Here is a 16,851-nt window from a genome sequence, read left to right as displayed (position 1 = left end):
CACGTGGATGCCATACCCATGTTCTCCAGCAGAGGTTGAATATTTTACAAACTTTGTGTGTTGGGGTGTGGGAGGGAAAGGAGCGCCTCTCATTATTTTGAGGCGGGCACTGTCAGCCTTTTCCAGTGAAAAATGGACCAAACAGGAAATCCTCTGAAGAAAAGCAAGATGTCAGTCAAACGACAAAAGAGGCAAAGAACCATTCCTGCTTTCTGTGCCAAGTCCGAATTGCTTTCTTGACTCTCTTTTTGTCCGTTGTCTTCAGGCGATGTTTAATTGTGCTTGTTTTAATATTTAATATCTGAGTCTGCGTAACTTCAAAACGTGCGACAGTTTCACATGCTAGGAGATAGCCAGAGAGGAATGCCTAAGATGTATTGGTGGTGGGGAGAGGGGAAATGTTTGATTTTAGCGACAGAATGGCTGTGGACTCCTAGCAGCGTGGGCTCCTTTAAACACAGCTAGGCTTTTCTTGGACTTGGACTTAGTCAGGCTGGGATGTGTGTTAAGGAAAATAGCACAAATCCTCTCCCCGTCAGAATAGAAACATAAGGAAAAGGAGACCGTCCAGTTTTTTCCCCCCCCTGATATGCTGCTTTTTCGACGCAGGAGTGTCTCTCTCTCTCTCTCTGGGGGAGCATGCACCCAGCTTCAGCCCATTAGACCTTTGCCGCTCCAGGTGATACTTTCCAAGAAAAAGCTTCGCTTCTACTGATTTTAGATCTGATTTTAACTCACAAGGTGTGTGCCCCTGTAAATTCGTTGTTTCCAGGATCCAGCCGCAGCCCACTGGGGCAGGGAGGGGAGGTTCCTTTTTAATTGTCACTGCTCAACAGTCCCACACGGGGGCTTCATTTGAAGAAAAAAAACAAGCACGGAAGGAGCATGTGGAAATGTCACCTCAGGGCGACGTTCCCCTGTTGCATTTTAACCTATTGATATTTCAACACCCAGAGAAAGTTTGCACGGCTTTCTTGGCATCTGAAGCACAACATCTCTTGAGCAATCCCCTCCCCGTGACAGATTCTTCCTCTGTGTCTCAGATGAACCGCTCTTGCTTTCTTTGATTCTCTGGGTTTAACTGATTTTTGTCCAGCACTGTTCAGAGTAGTGCCGTTTCTTTCAGCTACGGAGACGCTTTGCTTCAAGTCCTTTCTTGAGGCCACGTCTAGCTCTTTAAAACTGTGCCACTGTTTGTGCCCGCAGTGAGTTCCAGTCAGCCGTCCTGGACACAGCAGGAGGTTTAGTCAATGGGGTTTAGCAGTTAGTTCTCATTAGTCAGTGAAGCCTAGGAAAGTGAGTGCCAAGAATTCCTGTTCTTAGTAAGCTGTTTTCCAGGAAACAGCATGTGTAGATAATCCTGCTGTATATTTGCATTGCGTTGGAATATTTAAGTGAATAAAGTCTTTAATTTGCTATATGCTGTAAATCGGATATTCTTTGCACGTGTGCCTTCAAGAGTGTTTGTGAGGACTTCAATTAGACTGGTGACTGTTTAAAATACTAAAATACTAACTAACTAGAAGTTCCCTTTCCTTCCTTCATTCTCATTTTAGCCACACTACTGAGCACTAGCTCAGGATGGTAGTTGTCCCATCTTCTATCTCAGTGTCACAGCAACCCTGCAAGGTAGGTTGAGAGGGTGCCTGCACTTATACCTGAGTGGGGACCTGAACCCCCATGTCCTGTGCCTCCTTTATTGCCCCAGAAATTTCAGTCCTTCTGGAGTTCAGGGGAGTTTCTTAAGCAGTATGGGGGGGGGGTGTGATTGTGGAAGATACCCATGTGGTATAGTGGATAGGCGGTCTAGGACTCTGAGCAACCGTGGTTCAAATCTCTACTTCTCCCTTGGAAGCTTCCTGGGTGACTGTGGGCTTGTCACAGACTTTCAGACTGGCCTCAGCACAGTCTAGCTATCGTGATTTACTTTGAGCCCCGACTGTGGGGAGAAAATCAGGAAGTAAATAAATCAAGTCCACCAAAAGACCCACACGTGTACACACAAGGGGCTGTGTTCTGCTTTTTTCATGCAACCTTGCAGGGTATGAATTGACCCTTTGGACACCTTTCTGGATCCATCCTAGTGATGTGAAAGTATATCCAGTGATCTGCAAAAAAGAAGCTAGAAGGGAGAGATACCAAGAAGCAGGATGCTTAGCAGAAACTGAGGGAGACCCCTGGGGCACACCACAGAGGCCAACCAAGACTCCTTGTTCCCCTTCCTTTATTTTTTAAAAAAACATTAGTTTTCATTTCACTGCTGTTTCTGGACATAATACTGCTGTCAACTCCACAGAATACAGGGTAGCATAAAGTTGTGTATAAATGCCTTTTTATACAAACACATTAGGACATAACTCCTTTCTCTGGGGAGGCATTTCGTGAGGATGCGTTTACTGGTGCCAGCAGTATGGACGGGAGAAGCTAGAAGATGCAGTCAGCAGGCTTGCTATGAATTCTGCATAGGAAAGTGGGGCCCGATTCACCAGCAGTAATTCCCCCATGCCTTCTGAATGGTTAAGAACAGAAATGTGCCTGCGTACCACTCCTGATGCGCCGTATCCCACATAATTAAATTTTCGTTAGCGGGCAATCTCTTTTATGCAGATACATGTACAACCTGCCTTTTGGCACTTGCTATTGAAATTTACAGGTGCCAAATCCTAACTCTTGTGTTAGAGAAAAATAGTTTGATCATTTAGATTTGGTTTTAACAGGTTGGTGTGATAAAAAAATGACTGTAACGCCATTAGCTGAGCCTTCTGCAGTTCTCCTTGCAATTAACTCAGTTTGTCTAAGGCGCTTTCCGCACAGCAAATTCTGAGCAGGTTGCAGTCGGGATAAACAAACCCGGAGTAGCCCTGGGCTGTTCGCACGGCTGGCTGTCCCATTAGGATCGGGATCTGTGCAAAGTTCCCCCACAACCCGGGTTTTTTATCGGTGATATCCCAGTTTAATTGGCCTGTGTGGAAAGGGCTTAAGAGTTCATAGGAAGGGTTCCCCCTACCTTGAAAGCTCTAATGCTGACTTCCCCGGAAGGACTCTCCACAAATTCTCTGTTTTTCAAACTTCCACTTTACAATGGGGAAGATCTTCCACTAGTGTGGAGGTCTGGCTCTTCCAACACCAGGCTTCCTGCAAAAAGTGTCCTTTTTGTGGGGTATGGCAGGGGGTATGGCAAATGGGAGACCCAAATGTTCAGTCTGTTGTGAGAACCCCTCACCCCACCATTTGGGCTCAAAGTCCTCTGTGAATAAAACATGCAACAGTGAAGTATGCTGCTGGTAAATTGATATAATGGTTTAATAAGCGAAACTGAGATGCTGCAAATGACTTACTGGGGATATTTAATAATCAAGTATTACGCCTGTCTGGAGGAGAGTGGCTGTTACCTAAGAAAGAGGCCAAAGGCCCAGTTAAGGCAGCTGGTTAAAAACCCGTGTTTGACTCCAGCTCTTTTACCTCAGTTTCAAAATTTGTTTGAAAGTAGCACCTGTACAGAGCTCAATTTTCAGGCCAAAACAATTTAGACTGATTCTTCAGAGGCATATCTAGGGAAAATATAGCCTGGTGCAAAATCTGAGTTTCCACCTCCTCCCCTCCCCAATATGAGTGGCCACCCTCCCCCGCCACAACCAAACAACTTTTTTTGCACCAGGTCTTGAAATCAGTGTATGGACCCAAGGGGAAGGAGGAGGGGTATGGGGGCGATTTTCCACACTCCACGTGACTAGATGGCCACAGCCCGGGGACAGTTGACCCGACATGTCCCCCTGGGCGGTACGCCCCTGATTCCTATAGTATTCTTTAGGCTGGCTTATCCTAGTGGTTCTTTCATATCTGTGCTGTGCAGTCTATAGAATCCATTAGAACTGTGCTGGTTGAGGACGACTACTGCAAACGTAATTTTCTATTTTTTGGTGGCTGCATTCAAAAGCACAAAGCCATAAGTTCTAAAACAGGGACACAGGTTGGAAGACTTTTTTTCCCTCGTTCCCTTGTTCTTTTCCCCTAGAGCTGCCTTAGGGAACATGAGAGCTCTGTGTGTGTTCCAATCACAAGACCCCCCCCCCCCACTAGTCTCTAACAGCTGGTGGGACAGGTCCAAGAGTGTTGAGCAGTCCAGCTGCCTTCTGCTCAGAATACAAAATTGGTCCTGTGTCAACAAAAGAGGTCACACCGCTGTAAACATCTGAATTGATGTGAATTATTCACTGGGCAAAAAGCTGTGCCCCTGGCTGGGTAGGGCAGCTGCCAAACACCCGTCTGTGAGGTACGAAATGGTTTCCGACCCGAGGCAAGCCCCCAAGCTACATTTCTGGCATGATTCTCCGTTGCTGCGTGAGTTTCTAGACAGAGATTCTGTCACAGAAATGGCATGCAAAGTAGCAAAGCCTTCCTTACTTTTTAGGTGTTGCCTTTTGCCCACTTAGGCCTACGGGGACCCAATGAAGCCCCCTTCTGAAATGTGCTATTTTAACAGTACTTTCTCCAGGCTACCAGGTTGCGCCATTCTCAGGCTCTGAGTCAAACGGTTCACAAGTCCAGTTGGTTTTTTTCCTTTTGCTTTCCTCCAGAGATACTCAGTCCCATAGGGCTTTTGGAGTAGCACACACCACATATATACACCTGCCAATAAATATCTGTACATAAATACAAAATTTAACTACTGATATTTCAAAAGGACCAAAAATGTATCATAGTTACATGCTGCATTCCAAAAGTCCAGAGCAGCGAATGGCTACGTGTACTTACAAACTGCTTCTGCGCGTGCGGGGAGGCGAGGCTGGGCTTCCCTTGTTGTTTTGGCCTGGAGACAAATACATGCTGGCTCACCCGCTGGTTCAAGATGCACACACTTCCCCTTCACAAATCAATCACAGTTTTATAGTTTGGTGAGAATTTGGGGCTGTGAGCTCGCACAGAGACAGACACAGGCCTTTTTTGCAAACCATGTTCGGTCATACGAGACCATGTTCTCCTTGGAGAAGACGAGGACAAGACTTAATGCTTCGCAAAGGGCAAGGCAAGTCTGGAAGAAGACCGATAGGAAATCCGAGGCGGTACAACTAGAAGTACAAAGCATTGCTGTTAGAACTAATCAGACAAAAGCTAATTTGCTCAGGAGGACAAAATCTATTGGCACAAATAACACTGCAACCAAACAAGACATTTCATACAATAGGGCATAATTATCCCTTTTTATTTCTAGTTTTTTGTTCACAGTGATGCAGGGGCTTCTTGCGATTATGTGCTAGAAAACATTGTTTCAGTGTGGTGTTCAGTTCACTGCTCCTTTGCCTTGTTTGCAAGGTTTTATTAATATGCAAACAGGTACATGGTAAAACACTGGAAACATGTCCTGTGAGCATACCTTTTTTTAAAAAAAATCTGGGCAAGATGGTACTTAATGTAGCATTGAGATTTTTTTAGTGTAGTGTTTTTTAGTGTTTTACCAAAGTGTAGGTATGTAGCTGTAGAACACTGCATAGTTCCAGATGGAATCAATCACTCCTACGATCCTATCAACATCGCACGGGCCGTTTTTGGAGGTCCCTTTGAAATGGTAATGAAATTAAAATGGGAGTGTAATGGATGCAAGTCTAAGCGAACTCCTGTAATGAGTACAAAAGATAAAAGCAACAGTTAACACATTGGGGTGGGCAGTGGGATTATTGAGGAAATGCCAAACCAGGCACCAAAAAAGGACCATTAGAAGAATCGTGCTAGCAAACACAACATAATGTCAGATCTTCAACCTGAAGTCAATAAATGGACTCTAGATGCTCGATCGGAAGCCTTTATTGGACACAGCTGGTACCTGGCTTTTGCAAAGCCAGTTCTGCTGGGCTATGGAAGCCTGACACATAGTTCCTGCCTTTCTTTAGCATTCCGAGGTCTGGTGGAGTACACTGGTTGATATGTCGCCATTTCCAGAAAACACACCCTGAGAAAGTATGTCCTTCAAATTAATGTTCAGACTTGTCCTGCCACTTTTCAAGGAGCTCTCCTTCCTTCTCCCGTACCATTTCAGACTCCAGGGCAGGGTTTTAATGCTCCTAGCTGTTAAGAGGAAACCCTGGTTCAAGTGGAGAGGTGGGGGTTTTTTTAAGTCCAACCTGCAGGCAAGTGACAAGCAACACGTATGTCCTGTGCTATTTCTTGGGGGGAAGGGGGTTTGAATTGTTAGGTTGAAAGCAGCTTTCTGACTTCTCCCCCAGTTAAATCACAGGATGCATGGCAGCTAGCTTCATTTTTAAATTATTGCTATTGTTACAAAAAAGAGATACTCCACTCACATGGTTCCACCTGTTGTCTCATGGTAGTAAGCAGCTGAGGTGGCCCGCCTAGGAAACACAAAAGACATTAAACCCCAGAAGAAGAAGAAGAAGAAGAAGAAGAAGAAGAAGAAGAAGAAGAAGAAGAAGAAGAAGAAGAAGAAGAAGAAGAAGAAGAAGAAGAAGAAGAAGAAGAAGAAGAAGAAGAAGAAGAAGAGAGAAGGAAGAGAGAGAGAAGAGAGAGAAAGAGAGAGAGAGAGAGAGAAGAAGAAGAAGGAAGAGAAGAGAGAGAGAAGAAGAAGAAGACGACTTAATGACCGAGGGAGGAGGAGGAGGAAGGGAGAGAGGAGGAGGCAGGAGGGAGGGAGGAGGGAGGAGGGAGTTGTTTGGATTTATATCCCCCCTTTCTCTCCCTGCGTAGGAGACTCAAAGGGGCTTACAATCTCCTTGCCCTTCCCCCCTCACAACAAACACCCTGTGAGGTAGGTGGGGCTGAGAGAGCTCCGAGAAGCTGTGACTAGCCCAAGGTCACCCAGCTGGCGTGTGTGGGAGTGTACAGGCTAATGTGAATTCCCCAGATAAGCATCCACAGCTCAGGCAGCAGAGTGGAGAATCAAACCCGGTTCCTCCAGATTAGATATAGGAGCTCTTAACCTCCTGCGCCACTGCTGCTCCCAACAACTAAGCTCTGCATCTATCAAAGTCTTGGGGTGGGGGGGAGGGGAATCTATATACCACACTTTCTGGTTTCATCCTCATTTCCTCTTCCAGGGAACCTTTGGAATTGCAGCACTGCAATAATTCAGAGAAAGCCTACATCTCTTCACAGGAGCTAAAGTACCATCCCCACAACAGACACCTTGTGAGGAAGGTGGGGTTGAGAGAGCTCTGAAGAACTGTGACTAGCCCAAGGTCACCCAGCAGGAATGTAGGAGTGCGGAAACACATCTGGTTCACCAGATAAGCCTCTGCCACTCAGGTGGAGGAGTGGGGAATCAAACCCGGTTCTCCAGATTAGAACCGACCTGCTCTTAGCCACTACACCACACTGGCTCTCTTTCGGTGAGCAATTCAGCAACCTTACCTTCTCGACACTTCGTCCCTATATATCCATTAAGGCAGACGCATTGTCCGTTTCGGGTGTTGCAATAAGCATTGGTCACAGAGCATTCGCAGGACAGAGCACAGTGAGGGCCAAATTTCTGCAGCGGGCAGTCTGTATCAGTGAAGAGTGGATAAAAAGGGCAGCCAATTAGGTTTTTAAGCAAATTCGCACAGCAATGTCCCTATTTTAGAAAAACCAAATAGCTCCCTAATCTTAGAAAGCTAGCTTATCAAGGAGACAGGTTTGAGTTAGCACATGAAGAAGACCTATTTTTCTGGTCCACATGGGATGTATTGGCGGGGGGGGGGGGGGGAGAAATAACACAGTCTCCAGATACAAATCAATCTCAACCCTGAGTGGCAGAAGAGGAAGAATGCATGACCATAGAATCATAGAGTTGTCCCCATTTCCCCCCAATAAGCCATTTCCCCCCAATAAAGGAACCGCGGTATTTCTGAACATGGAGGTTCCATTTAGCCACCCCTCACTCTTGGGTGACCCCTTTTATGAGCCGTCTCAGCCAGCAACTGATCGGCTGTCTGATGTGTGATCGCTCCTTATGTGAAGGAAGGAGGTAGAACCCTTCAGAAGGCGAGCAAAACCATCTCAGAGCCTTGTCCCCTCCCTGTGACCCATCACAAATAACCCTTCAACACTCTCACCCACGTCACACTTGCTGCCGGTTTTCCCTGGAGGACACAGGCACCGCCCGGTGGCTGGCTCACACCGCGTGCCGTTTCCACAGCCACACCGATGCTGGCATTTTTCGCCAAATTTCCCCTCTTCACAGCCTGTGGCCAATGAGAGAAATGTCAGTACAATGGCCTGCTGCATAAGAAAACAGAGGATGTCCTCAATCCAAGGCATACACACAACCAGTCCTACCCATGAGGCACTAATAACCAGCCTTTGTGGAAAGCGTGGCTCAAAGAAGTTGGTTTACCCGTGGCCACTATTCCTCTTTGTTCTGAAATGTTGATTATTGCCCTCATGTGGCACGTAACCTTTTCATGTTCCACAACAAAGAAAAAAGCCAACCGAGGGGTGGACTATTCAGCCAAGTCAAGTGTTTCTGGACCGCTGCTGTCTGAACTGGAGCGATTCCATCTGGCCCCAAAGAGCTGAAAAGATTAGTGCTGAGTTCCTGAGTCTCAGTTGGATTTCTAAAAGGATCTGGGGAGGGGGAGAGGGACACGCACCTGTCTGACATTGGTCGCCGTAGAAGCCAGGAGGACAAACGCATTCACCGGTCACGGGGTTACACGTTGCTCCGTTCTGACAATCACACACACCCTGACAGCCAGCTCCATGGAAACCAGCTGGGCAGGCTGGGTAAATCATGTAGGAAAGATATTAACATTGTTTATCTTTTTGAAGTAAATTTGAGGGAACTCTTAAGATACCCCCAATCCTCTCCAAGGCTCAGTCCTACCACCCCTGCAGCAATTGGCTTTGATGGACAAATGGCCCAAGGAGAAAGCCTGATGCACATCAGAGCATTTCATTCCCCAGGCTCTGCTTTATATGGACAAATGACAAACGATATGTTGGGGCTTACAGTGTTCACACAAGGTCCCGTAGCGGCCTTTGTCACAGTGACACGCTCCCGTCACTGGATCACAGGTCATGTTATTTTGGCAGGGACAGCTCAGCTGGCAGTCAGCTCCATACTTCCCTGGGGGGCATCCTGTAGGGAACACAATTTCTCAGATTAGCGCCCTCACAAAAAGTCATAAAGGGGTGTTTTCTTTCAAGCTCAGCAGGCAAAACTGGGAATTGTGATACAGGTTGTTTAACTGGCTGACTTCCGAATTTCCTCTGCTCATTTAAAACATGACTGCCCTTCCTTAACATCCTTCCTCACTGGAAACTCCCTGATATCTCCATTAAAAAACCCTTTTTGACCAGATTACCTCTTCTCCAGCTGGCATTCAGTTCAGTGGGCATAAAAGAAAGTTACTTTCAAGTTCCCTGATTTTGCCTTATCAGAACTGCAGATATCAGAATGGTGGGCACATATCACAAATATTTTTCCCTGGGTTTCTCCTGGGATGCTTCCTCCAAACAAAATTTTCCAACTAACAAAGGAACGCTTCATCAAGCAAGAATATCAACAGTTAATCAGTAAAGTGAGAAGTACAAGCTCCCCCTTATATTTTAGAATCATTCCTGAAAAAGGTCGGATAGTTAATTATTTAAAACTAATTAGGCTTGGAGATTCGGGTACAACAAATACCGGATCTGGGCGAATTCGGGCATATTCAGGCCAAAATCGGCCTAATATATTCTGCCTGAATATGAACAAATCCGAATGCAAAGTATTCGGGCTTTTGGGGGGTATTATTTATGTTTTTTGCATTTGGCCTGCAGGGGGCGCATTTTTAAAGCTAGCGGCACCCTGAAATTTTGGTGCTGCTAGCTTTAAAAATGCACCCCCTGCAGGCCAAAATGCAAAAACCCACCAAAAATACAAAAAATTCAGATGGAGATGAATTTTTTGGGTATACCCGAATATTCGGGTATATCTGAATATGTTATTTGTCTTATTCGGGCATACAGATAATTTTATGTCCGAATAAATCCGAATCTGAATTTTACCAAATTTCTAGGATACTGACCAAGCCTAAAACTAATACTTGATCCCGGGCAGAGGTCGTTGCTCACTAGAGCTAGATATAACACTCTGCCTTCTGAAATGGTCCAGGGGAGGTATCGGAATATTCCTCAACAGGAATGAGTCTGTCCTCACTGTCCAACAAGTGTTGAATCGCTTGAACGTATGCTGTCTAGTTGCCCTAAACTCCCGAGTTCTCGCTCCCAAGTGTTCTTTTTTATCCTCTATTCAAACAAAAGGTTGTCTTATCAGTTCCACTGTGGGTTCTTTATTGAACTCCCACGATGTAGGCACTGGAGGCAGTGGCAAAATTTTTATTGAATTTTCTGATTAAATAACTGCTTTTTTGTAATCATGGATGCCTATTAAACATTCTGACTCTGAAAAATTAAGTTCAACTCAGTTAAAGTGTTTCTTTTTGAAATACACAGGAAGCATGGGGACATCCAAAAATGCAATCCTCCACTGCTGAGCAAGAGCAATTCTACTGTTGAATCATAGAGTTGGAAGAGACCCCAAGGCCATTCAGGAACACGCAATCAAAGCACTCCCGACATGTTCATCCAGCCTCTGTTTAAAAACCTCCAAAAAAAGACACTCCATCACTCTCCGAGGAAGCATAGTCTACTGTCAAACAGCTCTTAACATCAGGAAGTTCTTCCTAATGTTTAGGTGGAATCTCTTTTCTCATGATTTGAATCCCTTCTTCAATGTCTTAGTTTCCAGAGCAGCAGAAAACTAGCTTGCTCCCTCTTCAACATGGCATCCCTTCAAATATTTAAACATAGCTATCATGGCACCCCTTAACATCCTCTTCTCCAGATAAAACATACCCAGCTCCCTAAGTCTCTCCTCGTAGGACATGGATTCCAGACCTTTTACCATTTTGGTTGCCCTCTGGGTGTGAATTTGAACAGGCTCTAACATTCTGTCCTAGGCATGGCAATGCCCCCACTCCATCTAATTCCAGTGGGCTAGTGCCAGATCTGGGACAAAGACATAAGAACAAGGAATGTGCTTGTTTGCCAGAAGACAAGGAACCACAAGAGCAGAATTACCAAGTTCACAAAATCTCCCTGTCCACCCCAGTCCACACCAGCAGGAGCCATTGGTTGAGAGGCAGATTCCCCCATTACGGCAGGCACATTTCTGCTGACAGTCAGCCCCGTACTGATTCTTCTGACAACCTGGGAGAGAAAAGAATGAGGCATAAGCAGGATTATTACAACACTTATCTGGTTACAATAGCTCTGTCAGGGCACACAAAACATCTTAGTATGAACGTGCACACAATCATAGTAAGAGGGTCTTTTTGGTGATGTTAACACCCATAAGGGAACATGCAGATCAGGGAAACGCTGAACAAAAATAATTTTGATGCAGTCATAAATGCAATCACCGCTTTCTCCTGTTTTTGCAATAGTCTATCAAAGTGAACATCACATATCCCAGAAACGAAGGTGGAATGGGATAGCCCAATCTCGTCAGCTCCCAGAAGCTAAGCAGGGTGAGAACTTGGATGGAAGAACTCCAAGGAAATCTCTGCAGAGGACGGCAATGGCAAACCACCTCTGCTTCTTATTTGCCTTGGAAGCCTCTTGCTGGGGTGACTTCAGTTGGATCTGACTTGGCATAATCTACATATGTGCATCACACTTCAGTAATGTAGGAGGTAGGAGATTACGAGTTGTGATTTGTAGAGCTACAAGAAACCGAAGGTGGTGCACATTGTCCCCTTTCCTTCCCCATTTCTCCTCACAATCCTTCCCCATTTCTCCACACTATCCTTCCCCATTTCTCCTCACAATCCTTCCCCATTTCTCCTCACAATCCTTCGCCACTTCTCCACACAATCCTTCCTCATTTCTCCTCACAATCCTTCCCCATTTCTCCTCACAATCCTTCCCCATTTCTCCTCACAATCCTTCGCCACTTCTCCACACAATCCTTCCTCATTTCTCCTCACAATCCTTCCCCATTTCTCCTCACAATCCTTCACTACTTCTCACAATCCTTCCCCATTTCTCCTCACAATCCTTCCCGATTTCTCCTCACAATCCTTCCCCACTTCTCCTCACAATCCTTCCCCATTTCTCCTCACAATCCATTCCTTCCCCATTTCTCCTCACATGAAACAGTTGAGGCTGAGAGAATACTGGCCCAAAGTCATCCAGACATCTTCCATGGAAGAGAGGAAGCATACTTAGGCCTTATCTCCTGGATCACACCCAACTCACCTACGCAATTCTCTTCTTACAACTTTCTCAGGCAATATGACTAGGTGGACATTTACCCTGCTTGCAGCTAGGGCCGGTTCTCCCCGGCGGGCAAGAACAGGAACCGGTCACGGGATGACAGGCGGCACCATCCCCACAGGAGCACACGAGCGCACAGTCAATGCCGTAATGACCAGCTGGGCAAGCTAAGGAATTTTTTAAGAAATAAAAAAATCAGCAGGCCTTGTTATCCATAAACTATCTTAAGTCACTTACACAACTGTTCTATTTAAAAAAGGGTCACGGTCATTATTGACAAAGAAACCTGCCTTGAACAACAAGAAAAGGGGAGGTATAAATGTTCAAATAAATAAATAAATAAATAAATAAATAAATAAATAAATAAATAAATAAATCAATCAATCAATCAATCAATCAATCAATCCTTCATATATCTGGCCTCCCCTCCCTTTGGTTCCCCCCTCTCTCTTTTAGTTTTAGTCTGTAAGGACCCAGGGAGTCAGAGTATGCTGTAAAACCTAGTGCAGAGGTCTGCAACCTGCAGCTCTCCAGATGTTCATGGACTACAATTCCCATCAGCCCCTGCCACCATGGCCAATTGTAGTGCATGAACATCTGGAGAGCCTCAGGTTGCAGACCCCTGAGTGAGTGTTAACAGAGCTAAAGGCAACATCTGAGCTTGCAGCCATCTCCACATTTCACAACAGTGAAATCTGGCTATATCCATGATTTTACAAACTATGCTCTTTGGATCTTTAATCATCTTTCTAAACTAAACATGCCAAACATTGTAGCTTTAGATCCCAGGGAAAATAAATCAATACTTAACAATGCCACCTTCCTCATGCGCTGCACATGAGGATGTGTGCTACAGATTACTACTGGTTGGCAGAATCCCAGCCCACTCACCGGTACTGCAGTCAGACCCCACGTACCCCACAGGACACCGGCACATCCCTGTGGTGGTCTCACAATGCCCCCCATTCTTGCAGCTGCATTGCTTGTTGCAGTTTGGGCCGTAGCGCCCGGAAGGGCACCCTGCGGGAGAACAAAAAATCTATGATTTAAAAAAAGTCCAAGGCAGAGTTTTGGATGGTGCTGCCAAAGCAGAGTGTCAGAACGCTAACATCCCTTCAGGAGATGGGGAGCTCCCCACACGGACAGTCTTCAAGCAGTGACTGAATGAACTGGGTTTGATACCTTGCTCTGCTGCCTGAGCTGTGGAGGCTTCTCTGGGGAATTCATATTAGCCTGTACACCCCAACACATGCCAGCTGAGTGATCTTGGGCTAGTCACAGCTCTACGGAGCTCTCTCAGCCCCACCTACCTTACAGGGTGTTTGTTGTGAGGGGGGAAGGGCAAGGAGATTGTAAGCCCCTTTGAGTCTCCTACAGGAGAGAAAGGGAGGATATAGATCCAACTCTTCTTCTTCTTCACTTGTCACTTGTCAGGGATGCTTTCTGAGTAATGGATTCAAAGTGCAGGAAAAGAGATTCTACATGAGCATTAGGAAGAACTCCCCAATGACAAGGGTTGTTCGTCAGTGGAATACGCCGCCTAGGAGTGCAGTGGAGTCTCCTTCTTTGGGGGTTTTTAAACAGAGGTTGGATGGCCATCTGTCAGGAGTGCTTTGATTGTGTCTCCCCGCATGGCTCTGCCTCTGAGCTCTGGCCCCTACTGTTTTGGCCTCTTCTGCTGTTTCTTTGTGGGTGTGAAAGTCATCATTGTAAAGACGGGGAGGGGGGGCGCAAAACCAAATACTCTCAAATAAGCAGCCGGTTGGCTATGTGGGATGCAGGGGTGTGGGGAGGGAACAGAACTCCAGCACTCTTTATTGAAACAAAGCCTTCCCAAGTTGGCAGATCCTTTGGAGACTTTGCAAACCTGCCAAGGAGATGGAAGGGCACAACTCTTGTTTCACGCGGCATTTCCTTCTGATGCTTGAAACAGGAGTCTCCCCAGATGGCCTGTTTGCAAGAACTGCAGAAGAGCTGCCAGCAAGGGAGGGCTCCTTGTAACAGCTTGGCGGCCCAGGCATCTGCTGTAGACATTAGGCAGAACATGAGGGGGAAAGGTAAAAAATTTCTCCCTCCTTTTGAAATTGGACCATTCTTTCTTTCTGACCAACCTAGACCTGAAGCTATAATCAGCGGTTCCATGTAGGATCTTATACACAGCAGAACTAGCCAGACCCTGGAAGCAAGATAGTGTAAATATATCTTATTAGAGAATCTGGTGGGAAATGGAGGGGTAAGGTCCGGCCACCCCCCATTCCACTTTTGTTTTGGCAGAGTGCACACTGAAGTGGCTCTACAACTCTGTCATTTTAGTGCACAGCAGTAAGAAATCCCCAAAGATCAGCCACTTAATAGTTTTCTTTCTATAAACAGAGAGGGACCTGGGGTAGAAACAGCCCCATTGCTCACTGATTTTACAGATTTTTCACTGAGTTTCCAAAGGGTTAAGCTATGGGCATGTAAATATGCAGCCGGACCCTTAGAATTAAACTTCCTAACTGTTAGAAAAGAATGAACAAATTTTCCCCCACCTGCTCCAAAAATTCTCCCTTTTGAACTCTCCAATCTTCCTAAATTCTGGTTTCTTGGTTAATTCTGGTTAATTCATAAAATTAAATCCCAGAATTGCAGCAAATACAATGTTAATTCTGGTTAATTCATAAAATTAAATCCAAAATTTACCTTAAATGTCTAATGTTAATTCTGGTTAATTCATAAAATTAAATCCCAGAATTGCAGCAAATACAATGTTAATTCTGGTTAATTCATAAAATTAAATCCCAGAATTGCAGCAAATACAATGTGCTGCAGTTTTTAATTTGTTTGAATCTTTCCCTCCCTCTGGGTTACCAACTTGCAATTATCCATGGTCCGAACACTGCAAAAAAAAAGGGGGGGGGCAATTCTGATGTGATCGCTCACGAGCACTGCATGAGAGTCTTTCTGCGCCGAGGTTTATCAATGCACTTAAGTGTGCCTGCATACTACTACCGTAAGAATCTTGATGCAATCATACACACTTGACAAAGGCAAGATTGCTTTTTTGTAGGGTTTTTAAATCCAACTCATAGGTAAAGTGAAAAGGCAGAACACACAGAAATGAAAAACTGCAGCAAGCAACACACACAAGGTGCTCGTGCAAAATTAAGAGATAATACAACCCGACCACGATGGAGGATCCCTAAAGCATCAATCTCACTTTGAAAGCAAGACCATCTAATCTCGACCATTGGAATTTGAGGGAAAATTCAGGGGATGGAAATGTTAGAAGTATTGTTTGCATGGATACTCAAATTTATAACCAGGTGTGTTATCAGCAATGAACCAAAATGTGTCAACCCTGCCTCCCCACACGGAGAAGAGAGGGGTTTCTACTATCTCAGGGCTATCTTTACTCTCAGAGAAATTCAAAATGGAACAGTCTTTGAGGGAAAGTTATGGAGTCACCATTCTTACAAGCTAAAGCTGGTGAATTTGAGCACCATAAAGTAGCAATTTAGGGAGAACTTACTTTGCCGGCAACCACTGCCGAAGAATCCCGATGCGCAGATACACTCCCCGGTCACTGGGTGGCAGTCATGGTTCACTCCTGCACATCGGCAAATCCGGCCACAGTTTGGCCCAAAAGTCCCCGGCAGACAGGCTGTATGGGAGAAAGGGACAGCATACAAGAGCTACTATGAAAGAGGTAGGTTTGGATGCAATTCAGAGCAAAACAATTGGGGCAGAAATTCTATCACATATGTGGTTTTTCCATAACATGTGGAATTGCAGCTAGGTCTCTCTTAACTTTATACCAACTTGACATGTGCAAGCAAAATAAAATAATAAAAAAAATTACACATTCCGAGAAGGCCTTGCATCATGTTCCCTAATTGGGTTCAATTGAATGATTTTGAGCTTATTAAAACATGCGGCAAAGTTATATATGCTAGTCTTCCAGAGCTAGTTGAATGATTTTGAGCTTATGATTTTGAGCAATTGAATGATTTTGAGCTTATTAAAACATGTGGCAAAGTTATATATGCTAGTCTTCCAGAGCTAGTTCTCTTCAGGATGCACTAAATAACACCACCACCACCCAAAACTACTCCTGAAGCACGATGCGATAGCACATCAGGGAGGTTAGCCTGTAAATGCACCATCCTTACCAGATTTACACCCTTCTAAATCACTTGAAGGCAGCGGGCTTAGAAGGGTATAACTCTATTTAGGATTTCACTGTCAGGGTCTCTATCCTCAGTGCCTTTTGGGGTTGGCAGCTGTTTTTAAAATGCTGGGTTTGTCTCTTACGGTACCAGTGGGAGTTAGCAAGTGTCAGTGTTTGTCTCCATGGCCTGAAAAGAATCACCTGCTGTTTTCTGCAACCCTAACAGCTGTTTAAGAGACAGGAGGGGGTCAGCCAGCAAGCACAGCCCACGCACCCTCAGCAACAGCATCTCTCGAGTACACCACAGAGGAAATAATGTCTCTTGTAGAATGCTGTGTGCCACCTGCTTTATGCTGCTATTGGTTTGTTCAGAACTAGTCAGTCTTCCCTGGATCAAAAAGCTAAAAGATGTTTCCTCATTTGGTAAGAGAAAAAAACCAGGAAAAAAA

The 16,851-nt window shown here is 45.3% G+C and overlaps 1 protein-coding gene across 3 annotated transcripts in view; it reads right to left on the bottom strand.

Annotated features, from left to right (window-relative positions):
- Positions 1-3,666: 3,666 nt before the first annotated feature.
- Positions 3,667-16,851, bottom strand: part of MEGF6 (multiple EGF like domains 6) — a 154,350-nt gene continuing 141,165 nt past the window's right edge. The window contains exons 23-32 of one of the 3 annotated variants that reach the window (XR_007246343.1): positions 15,764-15,895; positions 13,144-13,272; positions 12,291-12,419; positions 11,056-11,184; positions 8,942-9,070; positions 8,583-8,711; positions 8,050-8,174; positions 7,363-7,494; positions 6,300-6,347; positions 3,667-5,069 (exon numbers count right to left, since the gene is read on the bottom strand). Coding sequence is in view for 2 of the 3 variants with exons in the window: in XM_048519305.1 (XP_048375262.1) it covers positions 5,005-5,069; positions 6,300-6,347; positions 7,363-7,494; positions 8,046-8,174; positions 8,583-8,711; positions 8,942-9,070; positions 11,056-11,184; positions 12,291-12,419; positions 13,144-13,272; positions 15,764-15,895 (1,151 nt within the window). In the remaining variant the exon portion in view is untranslated. Of the gene's footprint in view, positions 5,070-5,113; positions 6,120-6,299; positions 6,348-7,362; positions 7,495-8,045; positions 8,175-8,582; positions 8,712-8,941; positions 9,071-11,055; positions 11,185-12,290; positions 12,420-13,143; positions 13,273-15,763; positions 15,896-16,851 lie in introns of those variants that run through there. The other 2 variants (XM_048519305.1, XM_048519304.1) reach the window with 2 other exon arrangements.

This window comes from Sphaerodactylus townsendi, linkage group LG16 (assembly GCF_021028975.2).
Source record: "Sphaerodactylus townsendi isolate TG3544 linkage group LG16, MPM_Stown_v2.3, whole genome shotgun sequence".
Lineage (NCBI taxonomy): Eukaryota > Metazoa > Chordata > Lepidosauria > Squamata > Sphaerodactylidae > Sphaerodactylus > Sphaerodactylus townsendi.
Note: the sequence above shows the minus strand (reverse complement) of the source record. Positions and strands in the feature narration are given on the sequence as shown.